A 15,069-nucleotide genomic window follows, 5' to 3' on the forward strand; every position below is an offset into this window, starting at 1 on the left:
GGACATTTGAATTTGTAACGTTTGATTTTACAAGTTCGGACAATTTTACCATGCAATGAACATTCATTAGACTCAAGCTTTCCTTACAAGTTGGCTTCCGGTAAGCTTCTCAAATTGAGCAGGATCATGTAACTCTAACAAACACACTTTGCATCAACGTACAACATTCACAAAACATTAATCATGAAAAAAATGTAGAAAGGTTATCATTATTAATATTTATTTTGGAAAAATATTTTAAAAATGAATTCCTTCATTAACAAAATGGTAAAAAAAACTCAAATAGCATTTTCACAATATTTCATAAATACATTTATATACAAAAAAATATAGTCACATAGACCCGAAGTGCCTTTGTACATATTTAACAAAAATTAAATTATAAAAAAAAGAACATCACAAAATACTCAATCTTTACAAGTATCAAGAACGTATTTTTTACAAATTTCAAAAAATAGCACACATTTTTGACTTAGTAAAACACTTTTTTCTCTTTATCAAAAAAGACAACGAAGGCAGTGTCTGTGTGTCTAGTTCAAGAAAAGGGTGGCTCGTAAGAATCCAAACGATACACTTCAGGCAGTGTACATTTCTTATGTAGTACTTATAAAGTCCATTCATTACATACACATATATATCTATATAATTGAACGTACATAGATATATAAACCAACCGTCCATAGTGCAATGGAAATGTCATAAAAGGCAGTGCAACAGTTTGTCCGTGAACACCGAGCCTAGCTCAGGGCGTCCGTCGGGGTTTGCAGTCACTTTCCTAACTTCAGTGGAGAGCCAGCTCGCTCTGAATTTAGTTTCTCAGCAGCAGTCAGTGAAGGTACTCCCTCTCCTCTCTCAGCAGCATTCAGTGGGGCATTTCACCTTTGAGTTTATATATTTATATATAGATATAAAATAGGAATGTATCTTCTGTCACCTCGACGTTACACCTGTAGAGTGCAAAAGAAGGATGGTTTTAGTCACACGCATCTTGACACAGTAGAGAATATTTCAACAAAAGTGCAAACAGGGCCGGCGCATTCATAGCGTGATGATGTAAGGCATCAGGGGGCGGCAAAGGACTGCAAATATGTGGTTGGGAGGTGCATTGGACATAAAATGACCAATCACTAAACTCTATTGATTACAGGCAAATTGGGATGGGCATTGGTGGGGGTGGCGGGGAGGGGAAACTATTGCTTGCTAAACATGAATTCTCACCAAAAATAAGAAAATGTAATGCCCTTCTGACCAAAGTACCCAGCAAATCCCCCTTTCTGTTACCTTCTATCACATTTTTCATATTCCAGGAAGGGGACACAGCTGCCTTACAAGATTTTGATAAAAGCTGGCTGTACCCTGCCCCTTTGCATCCTCTTAAATTAAAAGGAACTCAGATCACACTAGGAAAGTAGGTGAAGAGAGTGCATTCCAGGCCTAAGGGTGCAATGTGACATACTGGTGCTGCTGATACACGCTGGAAGCTTCAAAAATACAGATGGCCTCCTCCAATCCTCAAGTATTAAAGGTTCCAGAGAAATTGGCATTTGCTTTTACTATATTAGTGGACAGCTATAAGCTAGTTCACAATCAAGTTGATAGTTGTATATGTACACCAGCAAAATGGATTAATTACATTCAGCGTTCTAGTTGTTCTATTTTTGTGAAAGTCAGTGCTTTAAATGGGCCGGGACTGTCTGCTATGGAGTACCGGCACTTTTTAATTTTGAGAGGGAAAGTACCGGCTCTTCTCAAGGGAAATGAAATACTTTTAATTGGAGAGTACCGGCAATTCTCAGAAACAAGCAGCTACCTTTCCATTTCAAGCACTGGAAAGAGTTATTGACTCTGTGTTTTCCTTGTAACCTGTTATTTGGCAAATAAAGAGGTCATTTTATGATAGAAAAGGGTCAAAATGTATGAGTCATTAGTTTGGGTGGAACTTTGGAACAATCCTGAATTAAGAGCTGGCTAAGCAACAGAAATTAGTGGAATTTGCTATTTATGTGTCTTATAAAGGAGCACCCAGCAAGCTTAGAGAGCCTGGATCCTGCATTCAAAGCCCACTTTAGTCAAAGGCCTTCAGGAACTTTTGTGCAAAAGTCATAGAATTAAATATGGAGAAAAGAATTCACAGTAAAAGGGAATTGGTAAAAAAAAAAGTTTTTTTTCCGTACTTGAGAATTGTTGAGCGGTTTTCCCAAAAGAAACATTTTTTATAAGTGAATAGTAGACAGGGGAATGGCAGAACAGGACTTTTTCCCTCAACCCCACTTTCAAGTAACTTATTGAACTGGATATATAGGCAAAAAGGCTAAGGTGCAGGGCGAAGGGAACAAGAGAGATTGGTCACTGATGTGGTGCCACTGCTAATATCCCATCAAATATTTGCCATGAGTGCTCACCTCTGTTGCTATGATGCATTCATCTTTTGCCTCTGATATGACATACACCGACTGGTACTTTGTCTCTTTTGAAGTTGAATATAAGGATTCCGGCCGCCTTCGTTCAGATGTTTCACTGCTAAAATTGAATAAACCCAAGGAAATAAAGAGATATGATTAGAAACTTGAAAGATTGTCAACTGCAGCAGTGCTCAAAAAGTGTGTCCAGAGTTTGAGTTATTTCCCCCAGTTGCCTTTAGAATTTACCTTTTTAGTTGCACTGGGTGCTTCTCGTCTGCCTCCGGGTCATTGGCTATGCACTTTGATTCGCGCTTGCCATGCTCCTCCTTCACAGAGTCCTCATGCTTGAGCTCGTGCACTAGATTATAGTCCACTGATGGGTATCTGGCTTTGTAGCCATTTTTGTCTGACGTGCTCTCGCTGTACAAGTCTGCTTTCTTGTTTGTGTTTTTGATCTGGGTCGCCCCGATGACACTAACAGAGATGTCCTTTTCACGCCTGCAGTTGGCCAGATTGTTCATGGTCTCAGACTCACCTCGGTAGGAGTCGGAGTCACGCTGGCGCTGCTTATGCATCTTCAGCCGGAAGCACACCACAACAGCTGCGCACCCAAACAGCAGCATCAAAACCAGGATGATGCCGGCACACACTGCAATCCAAGGAAACTGCCCACCTTGGTCTTCAGTGTACTTTTCAGTGTTGTCTCCAGTATCATGCTCTTGCGGCTGCTCAGGGAGCAGGAACTGGCAGTTCAATCCACCGTATCCCCTGGCGCATTCGCAGACATAGCGGTTGTTTCTCTCGTGGCACGTTGCCCCGTTGTGACAAGGGCTGTGTTCGCATCTGCTGACCGGCGTGCTGCAGTTCTTGCCGTTGTACCCTGGAGGACAGGTGCAGGAATAGTCATTGACCCCATCCTGGCAGGTGCCACCGTTGGCACAAGGGTAGGAGGCACAATCATCCAAGTTGTCGTCACAGTGTCGCCCGCTGAAGCCATCCAGGCACTGGCAGATGTAGGAATTTCCAAGATCGACACAGTGGGCACCTGCAACACAAGGTTGAAGACATGTTAGATAACTCATCAATTTCTCCGCAAAGACACCAGAATCCAATCTGCAGCCAGGCCACATAACATGAACTCGATACACAATCATTAAGAATCATTTTTCACTGGAGAGACAGGAGTATTATCTGACTCCGTCCCATAGCTGGTCTTGCAAAGTACAAATCACAAAATACAGCTATTTCGCTTGAGTCACAACCTCAGCTTCCTATGAGAAAATTCCCTGTTGTTAGGCGCACCTTTTCCTATATTAACAAGCAGGGCACCAAACACCACTAAAGGTGTGAGGAGATATCCTCTCAAAAAGAAAACAATCAAAAAAACTCTTGCTTTTTTCAATGTGGACAATTACAAGCTGCTTAACTCCTGCCCACAGGATAGTTAAAAATGTTCGAGTTGAAGAGAGAAGGAAGGCAGCCATGGAAAAGGGGCAAACAAAAAATCGCGTTCCTCTTTTAAGGTCCCACAATGTCTATTTTAGTATGGGGCAACACTTGGGGGGAAAGTGACTTGTGGAAACACTGCCCTTCTCCTTACCGTTGGAGCAGGGGTTGGAGCTGCAGTAATCGATTTTCTTTTCGCAGTTGAAGCCAGAGTAGGACAGCGGGCACCGACAGCTGTAGCCTCCTTCCGGGTTGTCGGAGCAGCGGCCTCCGTTGAAGCAGGGCCCGTCGGCGCAGGTCATGGCGCTCAGCTCGCAGTTTTTACCGTAGAAGCCTGGTGGACAGGAGCAGGAGTAGCTGTTTTCAAGGTCCTGAAGAACATAACAAAAGGAAGGCAAGATTAAAGGTGTGTAGCAGCACATTTAGGCTTGGACACTGAAGTAAATATGTTACATTGTCGCGGTATTGCAAGCGCTCAATCGCCCTAGCACTCAGGCGCCTGGGTCTAACATTATGTGCCACCATATCACGTCTCTCTGAAAAATGCACAACAGTGCCTCCTGTGTCCGACAGTGGAACTGCAGGCCAGTTTCAGGAGCACAAGTGACGCCTGGGCATTAATGGCGCCAGCGTTTTGTTGTTTCTAAAGATCCCAGGTAACATCTGTCACATTGAGTCGTGATTAATAAAAAAAAAACTGGGACGATACGAACAAGTTTGAGATGAAACGCGAAACTTCGCTCTCGACAAGGTAAAGATGCAGAGTACTTAAATAAACGCCATGCACCCTGCATACATTTGCATAGGAGCCCTGAAGCCCAACCTTTCCGTAAGATTATGCAACTGAAGAAAAAACCCTGTCTCCCGCCCAAAGTCTGATGCATCTGCAGATCTAAGACCCCAGGGTAGGCATCAGACGAGGACAGATAACAATCAGTGCCCGGGGACTCTTTCCACTTGTTGTAGAATGTGAATGAGCCTCAAGTGAATGAATTGCTCCCTCAGTTCCCTGTACTTTTTTGGGCACCTAGGGGGCTTCGTGTGGCATTAAAGTGGCCCGGTTATCTTGCGAAATAAGTGATTCCTAGAGTGTGGCGTGAGAGCCCGGTGCCAGCCTTTGTAAGGGCCCCCTCCCAGCTCCGAGCAGGTGTGCCATGCCCCGCGGCTGCCCCCTTCCTTACCGCGCAGCTGCCTCCGTTCTTGCAGGGGCTGGCTTCGCATTCGTTGACCTCGATCTCGCAGTTGGCACCAGTGTACCCAGGGCGGCAGGAGCACGTGTAGCTGCCCTGGCCGGTGTTGGTGCAGGTGGCGGCATTCTTGCAGGGCTTGTGGTGGGTGCAGTAGTTGAGATCTGGAAAAAAAATCGGATGAGAGGATTCACAAAGGTCCAGGCAAAGCAGTGAGAATTCGCGCCAAGATGCCCAGAGGAGGGGTACCGTCTACTATTGAAATCTGAAATCATTAGCGGCGTCCCTTAGCAATCCCAGCGCCCCCACTAGTCTCGTGTTGTGATCCTCGGCAAATCAGCCCGCCTCCCTCAACCCCCACTTGCCCAATGTATGAAATAAAGCACCGCATGAAAAGGATGGCGCTGCCAGCGCTGAGAGACTCACCTTGGTTGCAGAAGAGTCCGCCCCACCCTTCCTGGCAGTTGCACTGCCAGGGCTGTTGGCAGGTGCCATGCAGGCAGCCCGGGTATCGGATGCACTCGTCACAATAGCGCCCCTGCCAGCCCACTCTGCATCTGAAAGGGGGGAAAGACGCGGTTAGATGTTGACTACAAACAGCAGCGAGCATTAAACTCTGCAAACAAACCCACGCCGAGGGGGACAGGAGTCGGGTTTCCCTAAGAGTCCGCACTGGTGCCTTGATGTGGACCGGGGGGGGGGGCATTGAGTGGCACCGGCAGCCCGGGCTTTCAGCAGCCTCACGTACAGCTATTGTCCGAGGTACTTATTGTGTTTGCTATCATAACAAACAGTAAACCCGCAAGTACAGTGCCGTAAACTCATTAGGGCTCATACTGATGACAGGTCTGTTTGGCTTCCAGACTCTGCCCTTTTAGCTCTGGTTTCAGCAGGATTTCTCGGGTTACCCCGAGGCTCGTACATGGCAAGAAAAAGAGACGCATGTATACTGTCCCTCAGACATCTAGTTTGTTTGACTGTGTACTTTTAGCTATCTATTTCATGTGCCCATTATCTTTCCAATCAATTTACAAATAACGCATTTATTCGCGTGGGTAATTTGGAATGCCACTTCTATTAATTGCTACTTTGGTGAGCTGTTTCTCTCCAAACACACAGACAATTATTATTATTTTTATTTTTTTTAAAGCAAAAGTACTTACTTGCATTCTCCGGGCCTGTCGCAAAATCCGTGTTGCTCGTCGCAGCCGGGCAAACAGATTGCTAAAAGAGAAGAAAGGGAAGAGAGCGTAAGGAGGGCTGTACTATAACTCATCGCGGGTTAACAACAAGTCGTGCTTCTGTGCGCTCTTTTGTCACAAGAGGAGTTTAGTTAACACCGTCCAAACTAATCCCCGGGGCCGGGTGGGGTATTGAGCCCGCCTAGTAACCGGGGCCCCTTCCTTATCACCAGGGGCTAGCCTTCTGCTTAATACAGTTGCACACGGACAAAAGGGGGTCCCCGCCTCCCTCACACCCCTTCTTTTCTTCCCAGGGAGGGTCAGAAGTCCCTTTTTTTTTTGCTCTCCTCCCGCTTCTTCAGTTCTAAACACCCCCCCCGCCCCCCCTTTTTCTGGCCCAGAGTGTGTGCAGATAAGAGTGGACAGCTGGTGCGCAGGGTGCCAGTGCAGGACAGCTGCCCCATTGTCTATTCTCTCCCAGCAGCTGCCCCTCCGCGACAATGACCCGCCTGCCCCCCTCATACGACCGGGGGCCGGGGCTGCTCCCCCAGCAGCCTACAGGCGCCCACATCTAATCTATGCCACGCGCGTGGTTTCTCTGCAAACTTTCTTTCACTTCAGTAAACAGCCTGCAGTTCCCAGAAAAGGAGAAAAGGAGTGGGGGAGGGAGCGAAGGCGCATTCAAAGGGACGGAAAGGGGGGGGGGGGGTGGGGGGGCGTGCGCTGCTGCTCATTACTCTTCTCGAACACCATCAAGTGTGTGATTTCAAAACTTGCAATCGCTTGGATGCTGCCTGAACGAATGTAATGGGCCAAAAAGAACACAAATAGATGAAAATTGTAAGTTGTGGGTAAAGTAATGGAACCAGAGAAGAGGCCGGAGTGGGTGCTGCTAAGGCATGGTATAGGATTGTCAGCTCTTGTAAAGTGCCTACAGAAATTCCTAAAAGCAATTTAAAGAATGGTACCAGACTCCTTCGTGGGTAAGGAGGCTGCAGCGAGTACAATTTAGGTCTGGCCGGAAACTCAGTGGCGGGGCAGGTGGGAGCACCACTGGCACAGGCAGAGGCAGTTCACCCAGGGAAGGGCACTTTAAGCACACCAGAGGGGTGCAGTGGAACATATGGGGGATCCTGAACTTACATTTAGGGACTGTGCCACCTCTAGCCTACCAGCTGCGCAAGGGGGTACCTTATGAGGGGTGGGGGCTGACCCCTGGTTAAAATATCATCAAGAGTGTGGCAGTAGATGGCAGTAGATGAAGACATATTCTGGTTGCAGGCTTATGGACTGGAGTGGTTCCCAAGCACAGGGCCCGCTTTTCCTACCAGTGTTGTTTGTGTGGGGGTGTTTTGGTAAACAAAGTGGTTCGTGTAGGCCCTCCATGAGTACTCACCCTCAGTGCAGTACTGGCCCTTCCAGCCTTGGTTACACTGCTTCTCGCCTCGCTCCCCGCAGGTAAAGTGCCCAAAGGTGTCGTCCCGGGGGCGGCAGAAGACGGAGCAGCCCTCCCCGTAGTAGTGTTCGTCGCACACGAAGCGGTAGGAGTACTTGAGGTCGGTGCGGCCGCTGCTCTGCGAGTCTTGGGACCAGTCCTCGCCCACCGCCAGGTGGCGCTGGATAGCCATGCGACTGATGAGCCGGTCGGGGTTCTCTGCAGGGAAGGAAACAGGAAGTGAGTGTCATTCTCGCGGCAAACCACAGACATATAAAACGTGCATAGGTGTTTCGAGACGTGGAACAAGTGCTTGGGGCTGCATGCAACAAACCACTATGCCACTATCAGGATTGTCTATTTAAGCAGGGGAATGCTAAAGATGTGGCATCATCAGGCAAATCAAACATGGCCTCTTTTCAGGCCCCAGCGGTCCCATCCAGTAATCTAGTATCCCTCCTCCCAGTAGGCCGAGGCACATGGTGTCTGTCGGCCATGACTATGCGGTGGGCAACGTCCTCAGAAGTTCAAGGCACAATGTCAACAAATGCGGAGCGGCCTAAAAACGGACAACATTCGCACTTTATTGTGAGTCAGAAAGCAGTCTGAGGAGAACCGCCTTTATTAAAGGGCGGGGGGGGTAGTGCCCCAGGGGTACCAGTCTAGGGGTGCTTACCTGTACTGAGGTCATCGGGGGAATCCGTGTGCAGAGCTTCAATGATAAGCGAGAAAGTGCCCTGGAGGAGAAAAACAAGGGGTGGGGGAAAGACATTAGAAAAAAAGAGGTCACAGGCGTAGTAGTGTGCGCGCGGCAGAGGTGTGTTTATCAGCTGGGCTCTGTCTTGCTGAATTTAACTGTGTGGTGCATTTCTGATGTGTTTCCTGGCTTACTTTTTTTTACCGCGCCTAGTTAATTCAGACACCAGTGTGAAGAGAGAATAGGGAGCCCGGGGAGGGGGCGGGAAGTGACGGCAGTTGTCATTAATCTTCACGCTTAATTTCCCCAGTTTCACACACTTGGGGACGGCTGTAAAACCAAGCCTTTTGGGAATTTCACGCTGAGCTGACAATTACACAACCAGCTCCGGAGACACAAGAGGGGAGGCATGAAGCGAAACGCTTTCCCACACCACCAGGAATGACACTTGCTGTTTAGGGAAGTGAGGGGGGGGGGGGGGGGGCGCATAATCAAAAGAGAAAGGGAACTGGCCTGCCCCCTCCCCTTGTCAGCACCGCGACTCCCCATGGCCGCCGCTCAAGATGTAGCACCCAGCTGCCGAGGCCTCATCAGTGCATATCAGGGCGCTGTCAATGCCCCACTGTCTGCCATTTCCCTTTGCATTTGCGGCGGCGCGGCTTCTGAAAGGCGATCATCGCCCAGTCGGTGTGTGTGGGGGGGCGGGAGGTATTGACATACATTACTGCAGCGTGCTGCCTGCCCAGGAGCCCTCTGATATGGATCTAAGTGGGATTTGCATGAATAACTTGCCGAAGTCCCTTCCCGATTGAGAAACACCGAGCTACCCCTCAACGAATCTCATTTTAATAAACTAATCCAAAATCATACAGAATTATGTTAATCATTCCTGGCTACCCTACATTTCTCTGACTCTTTGACACAATATCACTTTTTTTTTAAAGAGATCTGTGTGGGGAAAAAAACTGTTGGGAACTTTATTTTGATCGACAACATTTAAGTGTATCAATCAATTGTGTGAGCTTTATTTGCGTAAATAATGGACCCAGAGGAAATTACGCTGGTCCACGGTCACACAATGTGGGCAATGTTGAAAAATAGGAATACAATCCAGATCTCATGGTTACATTCGAGATATGGGTCTTTCGCACTAGTTACTTATAGAATATAGCGTACAACTCCAGAGCAAGTGAGCACACTACACTGATACTTAGATTCAAATGAGATTGGGTGAGAGCAGCAGACTGCACTGCACGTTCAACTACAGAAAGAAATGACAATAGTTGAATTATTTAATCCAGCGAGGGCATGCAACGCTGCCTATATCATGGAAAGTCTCATTTTTTCACACAAATCTCTGCAGTTTCTAAATTCCATGATATGTGAATAAATTAGGTGCAATGGCATTCTCCACTGTATTGAGCTAAATCTCTCTGCTGTGTTCCTAACTGTGGACTGGAGCAGTGTGCTGGCTCATCCAGCTGGAAATGTGTCGCCTTCCCGCATAGCTGGCGAGACGGTTCCCCTGGCTTTACTGTCTCGCCGGGGACACGCTGGCTCTCCGGAGAGGCCAGCGCGCCCCCTGGCGCCGGTCAGAGGTACGCTTGGTGGTTGCTGCACTCACCGGCCAGGTGAAGCCGAAGGCGATGCGGATGGGGTTGCTGAAAGTGGCCTCGCCGCCCTCGGGCACGGTGAAGGAGCCCTGGCCCAGCACGGGCGTGACGGCGCCGCCGTAGGTGCAGGGCGGCTCGGGGGACACGTTGGCCTGGTAGTGCTTCAGGCAGACCCGGAAGAAGGTGCGGCACTGGCACTGCAGCAGCGCCCCCTGCTGGACGGAGCCGCGGCAGCAGTTGGCGTTCCCCAGCGGACCTTTCTTGTTCACAAACTCCTGCAGCTTCAGCTCGAAGAGGCCGGAGCACGACACCTGCCGGGGACAAGCACACAAGGGGTTAGAGCCAGCAGACTCCGCATTTCATCCAGCCTTGACTCCAAAAGAAGCACACGCACTCCAAAGCGCGCTGTAATTGACAGAGCACTCAAACAGACACATCAATGACGCAGTCACACACGGCACTCTGTAATGCACATATTTACACAACCTCCTCATATGTGCCAATATACGCGGATTATACACACTTCAGTACACACACACAGCGCAATAATACTCACATATTGACAAAGTACACGCCACAACACACACATATACAGAGCACATCTTAATGCACGAAGGGACGCAGGCCAAACAGATGCCAGCAAGTAGCAGGCGGAACACACCACAAACACCAATAATGTAGGACCACTTTCCAGAATACATACTACACGGAAAACCAACCAGTCTACACCCCTAGACTGCACGCGCCTGTGTCAAGTGTGTGTACAGAAAGCGTCACACATGTAGATAGATATTGCAGGCCAATTGTGTATAAATAGTGCATGTTCCCAATTCACACAAACATAGAGGGCAGCACTTCAAACGCTATCACTTACAGAGCGCCCACTCCAATTACGCCCAAAGTAAACCAAGCGCATTTCCAACGCACCACCTCGGACTGCACTGCAGTGCACATGTAACAACGTGAACTACTTCATACGAAGGTGATAACAGAAATTCGCAATCGTATCTAATGGAATAACATCTATCTACAGACGTATTCAACGAGGGCCCGAGTCCCCATCCCAATAATCGTGTATCACGTTAAATAATAAAAACAAACGTTTGATATGCGGACATCAATAGTTTCCAGAAAAATCGTGGCTAACTAAACCACACGCCTTTGCATGCTAATTGAATTAACTGCGTTATACAAACGCAATATTCACCACAAAATACATACTCAAACATAGCCTGCACTATTAAAAAACTGTATGCATTCAATGTTTTCATCAACCTAAACAGAAAGGAACTCAATGCAGGCAGCCATAACCCTGCCTTGAAGCAAAGGGGCATTAGAGCAGTAGTAACTAGACAAGGTGCCAAGCAACAACAAGCAAACTGCAAGTCCAGAGGGCGCAGGTACCCACCAACAGCCTGGGAGAGCTGTAAAAGTAGGTACAGACGGCCCGATCTGACGGAGCCCCACACAACCTGCGCGCACCCGCACGACCATGGAGACGGTAGAGATGACAAACTTCAGCTCCTTACCTGGCACAGCACGCACAGGAGGGCGGCACAGGCCAGCAGCGACTGGCGCTCCATCCCGCGGGGCTTTCCCTGCACAGGCAGAGGGCAGGTGGGATCAAAGTCCAGCAAGCTTAAAGGCAACGATGCAAGTGTGCAGAGAAAGCGTCCCGTGCCGGGCGGCGCTGGAGTTTGTCTCCTGCTGCCTCTCGCAGTCTCCGCTCCCCTCTCCTCGGGACCGCCCTCTCGGGGAGTGACAGCTCTCGCGAACGGCAGAAAGGAGGAGATTGGGAGATTGTCCGAGGCTTGCTTCTCAGCGATCCTTTTCGCCTCTCAGTCCAATCCAATCGTTGTGTTTTGGTAAATGTGTGTTATCCCCTCGCTCCTCCTATGCAGGAATCCAGGAATGCGAAAAAAAACATAAAATGCCACAAAATGTTTGCTCTCAAAAATCCCCAAAATGAGACAAGTCAGTGCAGCCTGTCCGCCAAGAGAAGTCCAAAGCTGAAAGCTGGTAGTCCATGAGGTGGTTTCAGCCTCGGGGGGGGGGGGGAGCAGTGGCTCTGCAGGTTGCCCCAATGTCTCTTGCTTCCTCTGTGTCTGCAGATCCAGGGGGTGGGGGCGCCCTGTGAGCCGAGCCTGATGCTGGTGTGGTGGGGGTGAGGTGATGAGGTGAGGTGCCCGCTGCTGTCGGCTCGGTGCTGCGGTAACTGTCTACCCTCGGCCGGCGTACGCCGTCCTTATATCTGGCCTTCCGCCCCGCTGCCTAATGACATGCAAATAGCGCCCGCTGCCCTCCCTCCCCTGGCCCGGGGGCTGTCACAAAGAAGCCACTTTCCCGAGCCCTCCTCTCAATGGATGGGCAAATGGGCAGTGAGCTGTAAAATGGCAGCCCTCCCTTCTTCCCGTCCCACAGAACGGCCTCATTTACATTCCTGAAAATTTCTAACCGCGGGATCCGCCTCCGCCCCCCCCTTCTTCTTGTCATTATGGAGGCCAACCCTTGGTCCTCCACACACGCGCTTCTCTCACCCCCACCACTACAAAAAAACACAACACACTCCCTGGTGGAAAACAACCACTCAGCTTTCTGAGCTCTATAATTACCCTTTGAATTAGCTTGTTGTTTTTTTTTTTTTTTGGTTGAAAGCATCAGTGTGCCCAAAAAGTAACTTAGTTCTGATGGCATCACCCTGAGAGGATATCCTGAGCATGTGGGAGGGAGGGAGGGAAGCAAGGTGAGGCCACCACCAGCATGCCAGCTGGCGTGCAGGATGAGCACGTTTTTCTTGGATTCCTACATCCCTAACAGGAAAAAAATGGAGGGCGTATTTTCAACAGTGTTTGGATATGTTTTGTTATGCTCCACCATTTTAGAAAATTCCTGTACAGTGGACCCCATCCACAACAAGGTGGGGCGATGCAGGAGGCACAGTAGTGCGGCAATACGTGCCAGCTCTTGGGATCATCAGAGTCGAGATCTTGCGTCAGTAGGTCCTGACCAGTCGCGTCCTGTTGGTTGTAGACTATTTTTTTTGGGGGGGGGGCATTTAAAACTGCTGTTTTGCTTTAAACGTAAGTAACTTTGATCCTAAATAGAAAGAGTTGGCGCGCATGCATTCCTGCGTACCTGCGCGGCAGAAACACCATACCACCAGGAACAGGAAGTTAAAAAAGAATATTCAGACTACAAAGCGGGTTCGCACCTAAAATGGGGCATCGCCTAACTTTCCCCCCAGCAGTATAAACAGTGCATTTAATCGAACAGAAATATAAAGAACCCCCCCTCCCCACCCCATAATAATAAAGAAGCGCGCAACTACCGCATGATCTAAATAGATGTCACCCGAGTAAAACTTTTTAAAACTCTGATGAAGCTTGAAAAATTGTTTAAAAACAATAGTTGATGGTGCAACAATGTGAAAAAAGAAAGGCACCATAGCAGCTAAAACATGAAGAAGGGGTGAGTCTGTTCTTTAAAAATGCGCATATGCACTTTAAAATATGTATATACAAGTATTATTCCATCAGAAGTGCCCAGGCGCACAGTGCCACAGATTCCGCAGCAGCATACGCGTGCTCCTCCGCGGCGTCGCTGCCGCATTGTGCGGCGCGCGCCGCCCCGGCCCCGCCCCGCCCCGGCAGCCGCGCTTCGCGCCGCCCTGGCCACGCCCCCGTGTTGCGCTGTGCGCCGGGGGTGCGCAGCTCGCGTGGCTGTCATTAGGGCGCGCTTGTTGTGGTGCGGGAGGCGCGGGCCCGTCAGTTGGCTCTTTGTGCTCTCAGCTGTATGGTAATGCCGGGGCGGGCAGCACCTGCTCCTGGCCACAATGCGAGGGCCCCCTCCCAGAAACCTACTCTTCAAACTGTTGGCCACATACCCAAGCCGCTCCCTCCCTTCCTCACACAGACACTTGTTTTCATACCTGTTTTTTTTGCAAGGCTTCTAATTTGCCAACTTTAATAAAATATGTTTAGCCTCAAAATACGCATTAAGTTCGAGAAGGTCTATTAGCCTTTTAAACTTTACACACCGCTTAAATTTTTATGCTGTTTTGGCGATTCTTGGCCCCACTACATCATTTTTATCCAGTCATTGAGAAGATGCAAGGTGCAGCTTGCCTGTACATGCCATTTTAATTGTAACTGCAATTAAAACAACGTCTCATATTGATTCCTTTCAGGGGCACAATAATACGCTCTGTTCCAATGCCATTACAAAAAAAGAATAATGATATGCATACCATGGAAGAATGATGGTATGTATACTCTGGGGATGCAGTTTACTCGTGCTTCACAACATCTTTATTTCCATCCCTCACACTGTCAGAAATCCCTCGTGAAGGTACTGAACTCAGTTGTTGCATAGACCGCCTTGGATGGGTCCTGTTTCTTCTCCGGCATCCTGGTCCTGTGAGTCCAGGAAACGGGAGGCTAAAACTCCAAGGATAGAAACCTGCCCTGGCTTGGCTAATAATAAAACGTGACGTGACGGAACTCAACTCCCAATGTCCTGGCAGTAGAATAAACAAGTTTGCTGCGTAAAAGGCCACCATCCTGCTCGCCGTGGATTGGCTGCGTGCCGAATTTGGGGATTTCTAGTTTTCAAGCGGCGACGAGAACTCAATTAAAATGTGTGGGGAGAGGGAGCGTAAAAAAGGGGGCAGGACTCCGCGTGCATATTTACTGTTAAATAGAGAGCATAATTGCGGTCTGGGAAGTGGCATAACACCTAACAGGTTTTTTTTTTTTTTAAAGGAATCTGATAAAGATAGCACGTTGGTTTATGTGCACAACCACCTCTTGCATAAAGAAGAAAAGAGACCTAAAAAAAACAATCCCATAAAAAGGTTCCACGCGCAAGGGCTTAAACCCACATAAACTTGCCTCAAATCTTTAACAACCCCCCACCCCCTTTCAGTTTGCAGGCATTTGTTAAGATGACATGGCACAGATTTCCCGATTACTGCTGCAAAGCGTAGCTGAAAAGCATGGTGGAATCTATCGCAGTCCTGCCCAGTGCACGTATTCTTCCTTGGCTTAATTTATGCCACGCGATTCTGTGCCAGTGAAATCAAGCGGAAAGCTCCTTTTTGTGTCCTCCTC

The 15,069-nt window shown here is 48.7% G+C and overlaps 1 protein-coding gene across 1 annotated transcript; it reads right to left on the reverse strand.

Moving 5' to 3' along the window:
• Positions 1-203: 203 nt before the first annotated feature.
• On the reverse strand, positions 204-12,186 carry DLL1 (delta like canonical Notch ligand 1). The gene is made up of 11 exons (XM_078646986.1): positions 11,491-12,186; positions 9,973-10,272; positions 8,328-8,388; positions 7,613-7,870; positions 6,199-6,259; positions 5,462-5,592; positions 5,030-5,199; positions 4,003-4,219; positions 2,649-3,447; positions 2,403-2,520; positions 204-947 (listed from the first exon to the last, which is right to left on the reverse strand). Exons 1-11 carry the CDS (start codon positions 11,542-11,544, stop codon positions 942-944), a joined length of 2,175 nt encoding a protein of 724 aa, XP_078503112.1. The 5' UTR covers positions 11,545-12,186; the 3' UTR covers positions 204-941.
• Between the last annotated feature and the right edge of the window lie 2,883 nt (positions 12,187-15,069).

This window comes from Lissotriton helveticus, chromosome 6 (assembly GCF_964261635.1).
Source record: "Lissotriton helveticus chromosome 6, aLisHel1.1, whole genome shotgun sequence".
NCBI classification, from domain to species: domain Eukaryota; kingdom Metazoa; phylum Chordata; class Amphibia; order Caudata; family Salamandridae; genus Lissotriton; species Lissotriton helveticus.